The 15,709-nt window shown below is 38.9% G+C and overlaps 1 protein-coding gene across 2 annotated transcripts; it reads right to left on the bottom strand.

Moving 5' to 3' along the window:
- Window positions 1-5,483: 5,483 nt before the first annotated feature.
- On the bottom strand, window positions 5,484-10,141 carry LOC130432237 (zinc finger protein 883). Of its 2 annotated transcripts, none has more exons than XM_056761532.1 (2): window positions 10,044-10,141; window positions 5,484-8,662 (listed from the first exon to the last, which is right to left on the bottom strand). In XM_056761532.1, exon 2 carries the CDS (start codon window positions 8,578-8,580, stop codon window positions 7,189-7,191), a length of 1,392 nt encoding a protein of 463 aa, XP_056617510.1. In that variant the 5' UTR covers window positions 8,581-8,662; window positions 10,044-10,141; the 3' UTR covers window positions 5,484-7,188. The 2 variants fall into 2 exon arrangements, with proteins under 2 accessions (XP_056617510.1, XP_056617511.1); XM_056761533.1 differs by lacking the exon at window positions 10,044-10,141 and adding an exon at window positions 9,127-9,999.
- Between the last annotated feature and the right edge of the window lie 5,568 nt (window positions 10,142-15,709).

Here is a 15,709-nt window from a genome sequence, read left to right on the forward strand (position 1 = left end):
CGAGGCGAGGTTTGTGCATTATAAACATGATTAAATGAACAGCAGCACAGCTCTGTTGTAAGAGTGGAGTAATTAGCTTCTGCTTATCTGCTTATTCTGCCCTTTGGCATAAGCTGAATCTAACCCCTATTAAACCGACATTGTCTAATGTATGATGAGACTTAAAACCTGCATCCATGTAAAGTCCAATCAACAGGACCACATGATGAGAACAGGCCAAGGGATTACAGAAAAACAAAAACATGCACAAAGAAACATAACAGGCCTACAGATTTTTCTATTTCGTTTGGAAATCAGAGCCTGCTGAGGAACAGGAATCTTTGATAGATGGGATAATGTTCATAATGGATGTGATCGCCTGAAGTCAACGACAGTAATGAAAGACATTTCAGCGGATGTCACACTCGCTATTGGTTCTTATATGATAGCAGAGAATGTGTGATTCGCAGGTAATTGTGATAACATGGGGGATTGTTTGAAAGGAATTTCCAGTCGGAATTTCAGTTCAATTTATGCAAATAGCTATGACTACAAATCACTCCCACTGTAGGCTACAGAGACACACAGTTAAATACTTCACTGTTATATCACTAGGTGGGTGCATTGCAGCAGGGACCAGAAAGTAAAGACATTCATCCGTTGTCTTTTTTTTCTGAGGAAAGAATGTTTCAGAGTATGTTCGTTTCATATGCTAATTCTCCTTGTGAGTACAAAGTGACTGAGTTGCTTCCTAAATGCTTATTTTGCCCATTTAGCATCGAACAAAAAAAACCATGGTGGCATGGAAAGTTAGCCTGAAATGACCCAGGCAGATAGCCAAACAAGCAAGAGAAGAGTCTTTACAAACCATCGTGAGAACTTTTCTGCGTTCACAATAGTTTTTACTCCCTCAAAGACTTAAGCACGTTTCCACTCATTGGAGTTCAGTTTTACTTCGATGAAGTTCACTTCAATCTCTGTTGGTTGGTGAATGTCATAAATACATGCCTGGACAAAACCACAAGAAAGAAATAACATGTATTTTGTATGATATCATGACGGCAGAGTCTACTGATAGAGAATAGCTGACACAATTAACACAATCATTTCTCATACCCCATTATACTTATTTTCTCCAGTATGGCAGTAAATGAGGCTGTGAGAATGTTTTGGTTACTGACGTTCTTCAAAATATCTTTGTGTGAAAGACATTAAATCAGATTTGAAACAACCTGAGGGTGAGTGAATGATGACAGAATTTTTATTTTGGGGTGAACTGTCCCTAGTGGTTGTTAACTGTACCCATAATTCATGCAAAGCATCATGGGACATAATAAAACAAAAGTGAAAATCTTCCCATCCACATAGGTTTCTTTACATTTAATGCAAACGATTCTTCTTGTTTCTCAGATCACACAGAGTAGCAAAGAATTTGATGCACATTGAAATATCAAAGAAATGATGCATCTTCTCCACTGCATTCACTGTTCTCATCACATAAATTAAAAAAGTTCAGTCGAAGAGTTCTTGGGATTCTGGAGACAGGAGACTGTGAGACCATGAAACTCAATTGAACTTTCAAACTCTTTGTCTGGGTGAACCGAAGGAGCATAAAGAATCGCAGATTTGTTTTGGAGGTGTTGTAATTCTTGCCGGTCGCCCCTTGCTGTGCATTCACTCCCCTCCCTACCGACGGATTTCAAAGAAGAAGGTCCCCCTCCTGTTCGCTGCTCTGCTTCGACGTTTCCATAGTTACTGAGCTTCAGTCTGTTTTTCCCCTTTTTCTTGTTTTGCATCCCATAATGGGGGCTAAATAGCACAGGAAGGGAACACTGGCAAAGTGGGGGGCAGGGTTGAAGCTGGGAAAGAGAAACAAAAACAGTACGAAATGCATTGATCATGACATCACCAACATTTCCCACAGCGGACAGTGTCTTAATGGGAGCTCTGCCTTCCATTCATCGGCCCAGGGTTGGCTTTCCGAGAGCTTGGAGAGGCCAGCACTCCCTTCATCTCAATGGGCTTTTTGTTGGGGAACAGAAGGAGCTGTTTCTAGGCTTGTAGAAAAGCTCAGCTAATTCACTTTAGGGTTACCAGGAAGCCTCGGCCTGCAAGGATGGCAACAATAGCTAATTTGATTGCCTCACTTTGATGGCCCAAGAACTCCACGCTGGAGCACTAGAATCCTAATGGGAGCTGCTTTTTCTTTTCGTTGGGTTTCTCTATCAGCCCCGCCCCTGTGTCTAAACACATTTATTCATCTCTTCATCTGTTGTGATCCCCTGGCAGCCTGACCAACCCTGACATATTTTCTCATTTTCGTGCACAGCCTTAAAGGGAAGTAATCGCTCTGTGCGTGATATTAGAGTGCCCCTTATAGATCTGCGAGAAAATTCACCCAAAAATTTATTTTCTTTCATGAACAACTCTACACTACCAGAACTGTTTGTTTTCCAAAATATTTTAATTTGTGTTCAACAGAACAAACAAATGTATAAAGCTTTAGAACAACTTGAGGTTGTGTAATTCAGAAGTGTCATTATTAGGTTAACTATCTCTTTTATGTTGTAGTTCTTTACACGTTAAAATAAATTACTCCGTTTGACAAATCTATTTTAAATAAGGCAGATGAATCTAAACTGGGTAACTTGCAACATTATAAATATTTCAAATATTATATATAAATAAAATGGATGGTTTAATCAGATGGACACGCATGGCCAAAAGTTAACTTCCGGTATGTGTTTACTGGCAACAACATAAACTAGCATGTGGCCCAAGCTTAATTTTTATTACACCCCTGCAAAAAATGAAAAATGGCTGAGTATTTTTATTTTTATTTTATACAGTTAATATAACAATAAGCATTGTGATAAATTAACATGAATTAATTTAATGTAAAATAAATTGCTATTTTATAACCAAACACAGACTGGAAGTTAACCTTTGGCCAGGCACGTCTGTGCAATGAAACCGTCTATAATATAAAATTGTATTTATTATTACATTTATATTCATATTTTTGTTTATATTAATTGTATACTCTACAGCAGGGTTCCTCAAATCTTACCCTGGAGGGCCGGAGCACTGCAGAGTTTAGCTAAACTCTGCAGTGCTCCGGCCCTCCAGGGTAAGATTTGAGGAACCCTGCTGTAGAGTATACAATTAATATAAACAAAAATATGAAAAAATATGAACCCTGCTCTACAGGGACTCTGTTGTTATCAATACTTTGCGGAGGTATGACGGAAGTTTGGAGACAACATTTGTTTATGTTGTTGCCATTGCTATGCATCATTTGCTCGCTGCTACAAGATCTGCAAATTCTGCAGCTATCTTTAAGAATCGCATCTCTTCCGTCTACACCTGACTGATCAGTTTTAAAAAAACTAAAAAAAAACATTCTAACTTAGCTCTGTATACTTTGTTAGGTTATATGAAACCAGTCTTCTTTTTTTGGTTGCACTTATGCTTTTTGTTGTCCTTATGCTGTCCCAATTGCTTCCATTGCTTACCCCACCTGTAAGTCGCTTTGGATAAAAGCGTCTGCTAAGTGACTAAATGTAAATGTACACTCACCTAAAGGATTATTAGGAACACCATACTAATACTGTGTTTGACCCCCTTTCGCCTTTAGAACTGCCTTAATTCTACGTGGCATTGATTCAACAAGGTGCTGAAAGCATTCTTTAGAAATGTTGGCCCATATTGATAGGATAGCATCTCGCAGTTGATGGAGATTTGTGGGATGCACGAAGCTCCCGTTCCACCACATCCCAAAGATGCTCTATTGGGTTGAGATCGGGTGACTGTGAAATTTGAAATGATTCGAGGTTTTCTGACATGGTGCATTATCCTGCTGGAAGTAGCCATCAGAGGATGGGTACATGCTGGTCATAAAGGGATGGACATTGTCAGAAACAATGCTCAGGTAGGCCGTGGCATTTAAACGAACCCCAATTGGCACTAAGGGGCCTAAAGTGTGCCAAGAAAACATCCCCCACACCACCACCATAATAACATTAATGAGAAATTGAACAGGTGCTCCTAATAATCCTTTAGGTGAGTGTATATTCAGAACAACATATTGCCATACATGATATAACATATATATTTATAGCAAATTTTCCCAAATCAGCCAACACTACTATTGACCCGTGGGGAGGATAATATTTCCCTCAGAAGAACAACTATCAATGCAGAAATGCAGGTGACCTCAGGGATTGTTTGTAAAGAAGTAAAAACGACTATAATAATGATTCAGAATTTGAGCTGACATCAGATTTTGTGAAGAATGTGAAGAGCGTCTGCATGTGAAGAATGTGAAGAAAGCCTGCAATTTTATGTAAACAGTGATGACGATACAAAACCAATTTACGAAATACAGCTTTAAATAAGATGATATTCATTCAGCCTAAAATATAAAACTTCTTTAATGTCTCCATGCTAAATTAATTTACCTGATACAAAATCAGTCTCTTCATAACTCAGATTAAAGAAAAAGTTCACTCACAAAATAAAAATCTGTCATCATTTACTCACCTTCGAGTTGTTCTTAATCTGATGAAAATAGGCATGCACCGATATATCAATTTTGGACGATAACGATAACCGATAATTATTTAACACTGGAACCCGATATATTGGCCAATATATAGAATCTAAATATTAATATAACCTTTCTGAGATCGAAACAAAAGAAAAACTTCAAACAATATGCTTTTGTTCCAATAATTGACACATTCATAAATATCTACATATATTTGTGTATGGCAGTAAGTGAATGATCATGACAGAAAGACAGTGCTCTACTGGATTATAACTGTGAGCAGCGTTCAGCTGAAGTGGTTTAGTGTTGATTCATCATTTATCAACCATAATTTATCAACCTAAATTTAATTATCAATACCGATATTGCCAATAATTTATCGTGCATCCCTAGATGAAAACAGAGAAATATATTTATAACCAAACAATTCTTGGACCCCATTGACTCCCATTGTAGGAAAAATGACAATGGTAGTAAAAATTGCCCCAGAACTGTTTGCCGTCCTACATTCTTTCAAATATCTTCTTTTGGGTTTAACAGAACAAAAAATTATAAAGTAATTTTTCCTTCTATGGTAGTCAATGGGGTCTAAGAACTGTTTGGTTACAGGAATTCTTGCAAATATCTTTCTCTGTGTTCATCAAAGACATTTATAAAGATTTAGAACAACTCAAAGGTGAGTTAATGCTTTCCCATTAAAAGGTTTTGTGCTGCCATCTTTTGGCTGATCTCAGAATTACATGTGAAACAAAAAAAGCACTGTCAGTGTTTTTCTAACTAACATTCAACAACATTCTAACATGACAATGGGATGAGCACAAGGGACAATGAATATCTTAGTGACACTGATTAGTCACTATACACCAATTACATCTGGATCTTAATGACTAAAGATTGATTGGATGGGCTGATCAATGGAGAGACTTACCAAATATTCCTGTATCCAGTACACAAATGATTCTCAAATCAATGATTTATTACAAAAATGCAAGACAAATAAGATGTAATCAAATGGCAAACACAACACAAACATACATATCTAGTGAATAAAGGTATGCTGCATTGAAACAGCTACAGCAACCAAAAACAATGTTAAATGACAAGGATTGTGGATCGGTGAGGAATCCTTTTTATCATAGGAAAGAATGAAGAGAACAATGGGAATAAAAGATCCATAAAATCGGGGAACATACTTTTACCCTTCAAGAGCAAAGGAAACATTTCTAATTAAATGTCGCTTTTCCTTTTTAATACCAAACATCATTCTGGATGTCACAGTGTAATCTATGCTTCACTTGTGCAACCTTCCTCCAAAGTCTCATAAACACCATAAATTGCTATTCAATTTCAATTCCAACAGTAAATGTTAAGAAAAGGTCCAGGCCTGTACGAACACTGAACAAAAGACTGACTGAATGCTGTTTAATGAACTGAAGTGGTGCATGTGTGCATCGAAAAGCTTTGGTCTGACACTAAGCAGCTGAGGGCACTTGATAATTTTTTCAGAATGTGTGGAAGATATTTCCAAGTTTCGAGGTTTCCTCCAGTGTTGAGGACTAACGTTCCAATTCACTAAATGTGAAGTGCTTTTGTCTATAAATAAATACAATAGTGCAATGCTTGTTAAAATATGAAATCCCTTGGCTATTCCATAACTTAGAATTATACAGAAAAATAATTCAGATAGAACCTCTTTGTTTTGCAACGGCATCTTTTTACACATTTACAGAAGTAAAAAGCACACATTTTGTGAGTATATCCTCATATTCTTCAAGTTCACACTGAAATGTACAATATTTTAAATCTGTACACATTAATATCTTGCAAGCATCCACTGTATCATCATAAATAACCTTCATTGATATGAATTTCATATTTTGACAAATGAACAGTACCAGGAACAATGTGTCTGAATCACACAATCCTATCCATCAGTTCCAGACAAACCATAAATGATCAAATCGCTTCAACTTTGAGTTGATCAAACTGCACTCAAACAACTATTGGACCGGTGTTTTCAGGTGAAAAAAGCATCTGTTGATCTAAGATAAAAAGTCTCTAAATATTGGGAAATAACTGATTCAGATTGCACACTTAATGGAACGCGGGTCAAGTAAATTGCATATAAAATGTACTATTACTCTACTATCAAGATCAATTCAACATTATCTTTGTCCTTGACAACCCACATTCTCCCCTTTGAACAGCCATCCCCCCCAAGTAAGTCCTTTTTTTTACAGGTCAGTGCACGTACAGAAAATAAATAATGTGTATTGCCAACGTCAGCTGATTCTTCGTGACTTCCCACAAATAGAGAAATAAATAACACAGACTGGCTGGCAAACAATAACCCGGCAATTAAAGTGAATGGAACAGAAAAGGGAATGTCAAAAAAACAAACAAACACATATTTTACATGAACAAAGGCGGTCACTCCACCCTCTAGCCAGAACGGTCGAAATATTACAAGAATATCAGATAGAACTCTTGAGAACACACCACACAGAGATTCTTCGCAAAAAGGGGTAAAGCAAAACCATCAAACACACATCAATAATGATTTTCCTCATCAGCTCGCCCTTGACAAACTATCACAAAATGTCAAGAAAGGTCCAGAAGCCCTGAGTCTGCTGTGCCACAGTTCCACGTCTCTGTCTATCTCACTCAGACTCAAAATCCAACGGGGCCGACTCATCAATGACCAGTTCCTCTTCGCAATGTTTCGGCGACAGCTTGATCCCCATGTGTACCTTCTTATGCCTGGAGAAGCTGGAGGAGTGAACGAAAGTCTTCCCACACTCCGGGCACTGGTAGAGCTTCCCCGAAGCGTGCGTTTGCTGGTGCTGCTTCAGGTTGGACAGCCGAATGAAGGTCTTCTTGCAGACATTGCAGGTGTAGCGCTTTTCGTTTGCGTGCATGTGCTCGTGGCGGGAAAGGCTGGTTGTGTGGCTGAAGCGCTTCTCGCACATGCAGCAGGAGTATGGTCGCTCTTCGTTAGGGAGGCACAGTCTCTTCTTGCTGCCCTTTTTGCGCTTGTTCTTCTTGCACAGGGTGTAGTAGTTGGGCTTGTCGCGAGAACACAGCTTCAGGCGGATCTTCAGGTCCGAGGATTTGTTGAGCTCATCTTTGCCCTGCGTGTACGTGTTGAGCAGCTGTCGCACGTGTGCCACCTGGTGCTTGGAGAGGCTGGCGGAGTGGCTGAAGACCCTGTCGCACTGCGGGCACTGGTACTGCTTCTGTCTTTGTCCTGAGGGGGTCGATCTTCTGTTCGTGCCGTGCCTGGATGAGAAAGTGTGTTGGGCCATGATCGGAGTTGGGGGGGTGTCCGGGTACAATGGCCTGACGGTTTTATCCAGGCCTTTTTTATGGATCAGCCTATGCCGTGACAAACTAGAGCTGTGATTGAATGTCTTGCCACATATGTTGCATGTGTGCAGTCTCTTGGTTTTGTGGCATTTCTTGTGTATCGCCAAAAGCCGCTTACCGTTGCACCTCACCCCGCACATGTTGCACAGGAGAGATTTTTTGCTATCCCCTAATTTGCCGAACTCTTTAGAGGACGGGGACGTCCTATCTGAGTGTACGTGCAGATGGCGTGCAAGACTGGACGAATGGCTGTAGGTTTTTCCGCAGATGTGGCAGTTATAGGTTCTGGATTGAGACGCCTCCTTCAGCCAGGATGTATCAGAAAGCTGCTCGTCGTGGCACTGTGGGCTAATCCCCGGCTCCGTGCCGTCATCCAAGTCTGGCTCACTCACCACCTCTTCCACGTGCGTCGCGATCAAATCTGGATCTCCGTCGTCGCATTCCGGGAACACAGACTCGTAAGGGACGAAGAACGTCTCGTCCGGATCCAGTTTGACCATCTGATCGGAAGTGAAGCAGGTACCATCTTCCAAATCTTTTTTCACACAGGATATAGTGAATTTCGAGCCTTGCTCGCCCCACTTCACCACGTATTCGATGGGTTGGGTGTCAAGTTCCACTGTGATGAAGTCTGCTCCTAAAACATCCTGCTCGGAGCAGGTCAGCTCGGTCTCTATCTCTTCCATTAGGCCTGATCTTCACGGCCCTTCTGGTTGGAATCTCACTGGGTAGTGTTGACTATCCCAGACTTAATTTACACCTCAAATTCTGGTAGGAAACAAAAATAAAAGTGAGACACAATAGTACCAGCGATTAAATAACTTGCTTTTTATGTAACATTCTGTAGAATATCATGACTATGAAGATTCATTTTGAGATTCTACAGAATCACGACTCTGAAGATTCGGTCTGACATTCTACAGAATCAGGACTCTGAAGATTCATTCTACAGAATCACGACTCTGAAGATTCAGTCTGAAATTCTAGAGAATATAACGACTCTGAAGATTCATTCTGACATTCTAAGGAATCACGACTCTGAATATTCAAAGAATGTTCTTCGTGCGCAATCTGTCAAATCCATCGGAACGCGACAATATATAGATCGAGATGTAAAATGAAAGTAGATTCGCGCGAGGTATTTCCTCATCTGCAGGATGCACCGATGACTCCCACATATCCACATATTTCGCGCGTTAACGTCTGTCAGCCTTGTCTATTTAAAAACTCACCCACTCTGATGTATAAGAACTAGAACCAAAACAATTTGTCCAAATCATCGACAGTGAAAGGAAAACAACTTAACAAAAGCGTTAAAGGGGTAAACAAAAGCCTTTACGAGGAAAACAGGAAGCACAACTGTGCATGGTACACGGTGCATTGTGGGAAAGGATTAAATGGGGCTCCATCCGAGCGCGTCTAACTGAAACGTGTCCTCTCTCTCTCGTGCTAAACATCTCCACGTCAGGTTTGAGGTTTGAAACTAATATATAGAAAATAAATGCTTGTAATCACTCTGACCTTGCAAGCAGTGTGCATAATACCTAACCTGATTGTACACATATATTATGGCTTCGATTCAGCCTCAACCTTAATAAACCTGAACAGGCATTCAATATCACAAACAAAGACAACAGATCTTGATATGTAACGCAATCTATAGCCAGGATAGATAGATATGAATACTAAAGCGCACTACGGTACGTACACTTTCGGTTTTACTGCAAAGTGACGTGAAAGCTCGAATTTACGGCTGACCGGAGGATATATCATAATCATTGACCATTACAATTTGTGGATAATACAAGAGATACATTCCAATAAACCTGCAAATCTCCTAAGTGTGAGCCAATGGATATTGCACTTGAAGCAACACTAAAATACCCATCAGACAGAACGTGATCTAATGAGTCAAAAGTCTTGTTATTGTGATGGTGAGGGAGGACTCGGACAGTGACATATGGACGGTATGACCGCATCATCTCAATGTATTGAAATTCCACAGAACAGCAAGCTTAGCGCCAAGCAGTCACTGTATCATCTTCCTCTTCTCACGACTGCACTTAATCTGTTGATTTACCAAAGGCGTCCACACTTCAGTTGCTTTGAAATCCGTTAAATCGGTTATATATATATATAAAGTAATTACCAAGAATATAATCTGGTGTTTGGTCCTTGGAAATCGCTTCTTGCTCCGCCGCACCTCTGTCAGATCACAGCCGGTGTCGTCACGACTGTCAGTTTCGATGCGTTTGGCCTAATGCGGCACTGCGCAGACTGATCGGCCTATGACAAAAGCTACCGCGAGAGCGACCTGAAAGCGCAACTTTCTACTCGGTCTCGCGGTACTTTGATATCATGTGCAGATATGTCTGCGCAGCACTGCATAAGTTCGAACATCTATTCTTTACCCCCGTAGCTCGTTGCCGTATAATACACCATAGGGATCGACCTGTGACATCAATTGTGAACGCGTGCATCACTATCCATATGCTTTTAAATCTGGCCATAAATCGTTTTTAGTAGTCGCAAAAGCTGTCGCGGTTGTCATTCGATAAAAGCTTCGCGATTATGATTTAATGTCGGTTTATTCTCTACACGAAGCCGTTTCTTTGTAAATTATAACGTAGAAAATTTTACCGTGATCCTGTTTGAACGGGATGAGAGGTGTTTTGGATGGGTAGTACAACAGTTTACGGCAAACTGGCAAACTTTACTGCAAATCTGAAATATAAATTCTTCATTAACTGAACAGAACAAAATAGAGGATACATGCAATAACGTCCAAAGGTTCTGCTGTTGAAAACACATTCTCTCATTACGGATTAAATTATAGTCATGACAATTGCATCGACAAACTGAAATAAATTATTATTATTTGACGCCTGTTGTTTACCATAATAGACAATAAGTAATGGATATGTTACAAATGGCATTACAGACTGCTGTCAGTCGGTCTGTTATGGTTTTATTTTGGCATAAAGTTACTGTGTTTGGAGATGTAAATGGACCTAATGGGCTTGTCTGAAACTAGCATGGCATGGTCCAAACCTCGCAATGTACAGTAAGCACTGCACAGCACATATACTTGTCTCAAATTATACTTTAACATAACACTAGATAACACGTTTCTTTAAAAGAATAAAAAACTTTTCTCACATGCACACCCACACATTTAGAGTAAGGGATGCAGTCACATTTACACCAAGTGTCTACATGAATAATCCAATCGGATTGGTTCTTGAACAAGGTAAACATTCTGACTTGTATTAATATGCTATTTAAGTACTTTTCAATTTAATTATTCATTTAATCTTTTATGACATCACGACCACAGGGTTTATAAAGCGTATAACCAGCAGAGAGCAGTGTTCACTATGTTAACAATGACATTTAAAGAAACGGCAAACTCAGAAGGATTTCAGGCAACACAGAATAGACACATTCCATGTCAGTGACAAAACAATCTCATGAATAGGTAGACAAACCAAACCAAGTTGTGATGTCGTGTTTGTTTGGTTTGTTGTGGTAAACCAAGTACCATCAAAATTAGACACATTAAAATTTCCTTTAAAAGGAACTCATTTACCCCAATATAATAAAGCAAATGCTTTAGCTGTCATTTAACTTAAATCAAATGAGTGTGGGGAAATAAAATATCATTATGGGATATCTAGAAACCACTGTAGGCTAGCAAATATATGTAAAACAATATTTCATGACACTGCTTTCTGGAATACATGATTCCGATCGGTTGCATCACCCAGCAGTCTGCTAACCAAGCTACTCTTTCACATTATGAAATAATAAATGAATGAATATGGAAATTATAAAACAAATATATATTTTTTTTCAAACCTTAATTCAGTTCCTTATGTAGAAAGTACTCAGTTACTAAGATAGTATTCTTACTTGTTTTAATTGCTTCTGCTTATATTATTCTCATTTTAAGCCATAAAAAAACATTTGCTAGGCAAATTAATAGCATTGTAATGGATTTACATGATATTCTGACTTGCAAGAAAAACTATTTTAAAAAACATAAACTTATTTCAAAACTGCTGATACAGACAGAAATCTTCCTGACCTTACAAGATTCCGGTCCACTTCCGTCAGTGTTTGTTTTTGCAGCTGTTATCTGGTAAGATTGAATTGTTTGAGCAATAACTTTGCAAAACAAGCATAATATGTAAAACAAGTGCTTATTACTAAATATAAATGTCCAGGGATATTCTAGGAATAGACATTTTCAACTAGAAGGTATTATTTTGTAAATTTTTCTGTGTTTGGTCATATTATGTTTAGGTCTGTAAGTTTTAAGATTAGATGTGATGGCTGTTTGAAATCAATAGCTCAGAAACATCTGTGTGTACACAACTGTGTGACCCACAGCATCATGTGCTAAAGGCTGCAGTAACATGCAGATCTTAGCTGATTGTTTGAGTATATTGGGCCAAAGTCTTTTGCACTCCTGCTGCCTGACGTGCAAAACTCGCAACTGATTTATGGCTTGTTATGATAATGATGCCCTGTCACACTGTAGTCACATGTCGTAATGTTAGAGAAATCAAGGAAGTTGTTTATGAATGAACAAAAATCTGTTGCTTTTTTAGGGCAATGCATATCAAATATGAATACCAAACTGTACAAACAACTTACTGTTTGTTAATAGCCAACATCATTGACTGTGATTTATGGAAATATATGTTTAACTCTAAATCGGTGCTCTCTAATTCAGAATCCTATACATCGTGACCTGGTAAGGTGCCACAAAGTAAACACTTTGGGTTCTGTAGGTGAGTGCCACAAGGTTGAGCCTCCCTTCCCATTGAAATCAATCTCAGTTATTTTACTCATTTGAAACAATAGGTAATTTATTAAATATTATTTTTAATATTATATGTGTTCAGCACTGCTCTACAGTGTGTTTGGGGTTGTCATAAAGAAGGCGAGAGGGGCAGAGGATGACCGATTGTTTCTGGAACCATGACAGGCATCCTCTACAAATCTCCAGATAGATCTTGTATTTTTCGAATTTACTTTAGTAGCTTAAAGATCTCCAAAATCAGACTTTTGTTGAGAAATTATGTGTTTTTCTTTTTAATAGAACACATATTAGGGACAGTTTCTTAAATGTAAGAGGTGTCTTAATCGAAAAGAACTTGCACTGACATATCTGAAAATATATCAATCCCTTTTCATACAGAGATCCTGAAAAAGACAAAATGTGTCCAGGAATTTGTCCCGGGATAGTTGATTTTGTTCATTCACACTGCTAGTGATCTTCTGGAATCTGTGTGTGCGTTCACACACTTCTCGTGAAGACCCAGTAAAGACACATGAATTAATATTATTTGTTATTATTGCTGCCTTCCTTTATTCAGTGCCATATAGGCCTAAATAATCTCTCTTTTTTTGTTTATTATTATTCTGTAGCATATATTGTTGCTTTTTGCAAATGACAAAGACGTCAGTTTAAAAAATGAGATTACACTTTACATAAATTAAATCTAAATGTCATATGAAAATAAATAAAAGCAAATTCTGCAGGTGTTTATACTTTGTATTTTCGTGATAATAATCTTCATAAAAGTAATATCAACTTTGAACTGCGTTTAGAAGTAGACAACGCTACTCTCGCATCTGATGTTAAATTTGGTGATGATGACTCTTGCATTCATCCATGATTTAGCTAAACAGAATATAATTTTTCAGTTTTTGATTAACTAACGAATTTCAGGAACAGACTGGATGACAACCATGAACAGATTGGCGACAACTGGAGAGACAGTGGACAGCTCTGAGAGACGGCAACCGGGGCAGGAAGGTGAGAAGGTTCTGTGAGGAAGTACCCAAACAAGCTACGGAAAGCCCAAAGAAATATACCCCCAGGGGTGCCCGAGAGGGGTCCGCTCACTAAGTCTGGAATGCACCAGCCCCCATCAGAGCCTCTATGGATGACCTGACTGTTACAACAACGTCAGTGCCGGTGTCGATGAATTCTTCAGGGCTTGGAGAAGATCATCACCTGGGCTCGGATGTGTTTCTGCAAAATCTAGGTCTCTAGTGCTCAAGAGAGGGAAAGTGACTGACAAGTTCAGATTCTCTCTGGACGGCACCCAGATTCCTAAGCCCCAGCCAAAGGGGGCAGGGGGACAACTTGGAACCGCGCCAGACTGGCAGATGAAGGCCAACCTGGGGAAGCAGCTCAGTTTCCCATAGCACATCATGGAAACCACCTTGACACCAGACATAGTTCATTTCTCAGATTCAACAAAACAAGTGTTTCTTCTGGAGCTGTCAGTCTCCTGGGAGGAACGTATGGAGGAGGCCAATGAGAGGTGCAAAGCATACAGTCTGCTTGGCATCACAGGGGCATGCCGGAGAAAGGCCATCAAGAACACAACAGAGGCAACTGAGAACTCCTCTAGATGGCTGTGGAGCAAGAGGGGTGATCCGAGGATACACGCTACTTAGACACAAATCGGGACTTGATCAATCTCGGCTGGGTCGCCTGGGTGAGAGGGTGCATGATATTGAAAGACCCGAAACACCCAATGACCCCAGGTTCCATCACTGATGATGTGTCTTAGTGCATCAAAAGATGTATTTTTAACTACGAACACAAAGTTACTCGCTTAACTATATTTGTATTCATAGTCAAATTATTTAAGATTTATTTGAGATGCTTGTCATCAGCCTACACGGCTTTGTTTCTGCCTTTTGTTCACACAGGGGGCTTTCCGGAATCACTTTTCAGGTCAATCCGTGATGCATTTGCCTTAACACAGAAGACAGTCTGCCAATTTTATGGCAATTTTCTGGGAGCAGTGGTCTGTGGGAATGGGGTTTCAATGGGAATGTTTTGTCTCAATATGCCCACCAGTGATGTTTTGTGTAACATATTTTTTTAAAAAGTATTTAAATATCCTAATTTAACCAAGGCCTAGTCATGTCTTAAACTAATCCCTGTCTTCGAAATTGCTCCATAATGCTTAGAACAGTTTAATGATAGCAATTGGTGGACCTTTTACAAAACATGTAATGAAAATTAATACTAACCAAGTGAAAAAAAAAACATTAAGCAACATTTAAAGTAAAAACTCACATAAGTCTTATTAACAGACATTATGAATAAAATAAATATAAGTATGATATAAATTCAAAGTAGAGTCTATAACATTAATACATGTACTAAACATTTCAGTTATAAAGTAGATGTTTAAAGAATAAAACTCCTAAAGGGCAGGAAGGGAAAGTCTATGGTCACAAACAGAAAGTGTTACAGTTCTTATAAGGAAATACAGTGCGGTGTTTTTTTTATTACAGTGATGAACCTCTTTCAAACAGAAAACAAAGATAACTGGGGTTTTAGAAAATATTTGGATTCCTTGTTAGCTTCCTTGTTAGCTTCCTTGTGTTCAAGGAAACTCCTGCTAGCACATGAAATCACAAATGCATTTACCATTATGCTTTGCTGCAGAGTTCTTAGAAAAGAAGTTCAGGGAAGAATTCAGTATGTCACAGTTCAGCTTCTGATAATGGGGTGGTAGGTTTCAATAAGTCAGATAAGAATTTTTGCAATCGATGCAGTTTGCCGTCTCGCCGTCTTGCATGGTATCCAAAGTCTCTCATGTCACTCATAATTTAATTTATCTCAGAGTATAACAGAGTAGCCCATATCCAATCATTTTTACTACATGTGGTGGTGTGGATTGATCCTAATTGGTGCTATAAAATCATTAATGGAAACATTTTCACTGTTTTTTTGCTCTGTTATTTTGCATATTTGAGCCATTATGTTTTATAGTAACT

This window comes from Triplophysa dalaica, chromosome 11 (genome assembly GCF_015846415.1).
Source record: "Triplophysa dalaica isolate WHDGS20190420 chromosome 11, ASM1584641v1, whole genome shotgun sequence".
NCBI lineage: Eukaryota > Metazoa > Chordata > Actinopteri > Cypriniformes > Nemacheilidae > Triplophysa > Triplophysa dalaica.

Bases quoted from the DNA above. Each gene is read 5' to 3' on its own strand.
- LOC130432237 (XM_056761532.1), bottom strand. From the start codon at position 8,580: ATGGAAGAGATAGAGACCGAGCTGACCTGCTCCGAGCAGGATGTTTTA.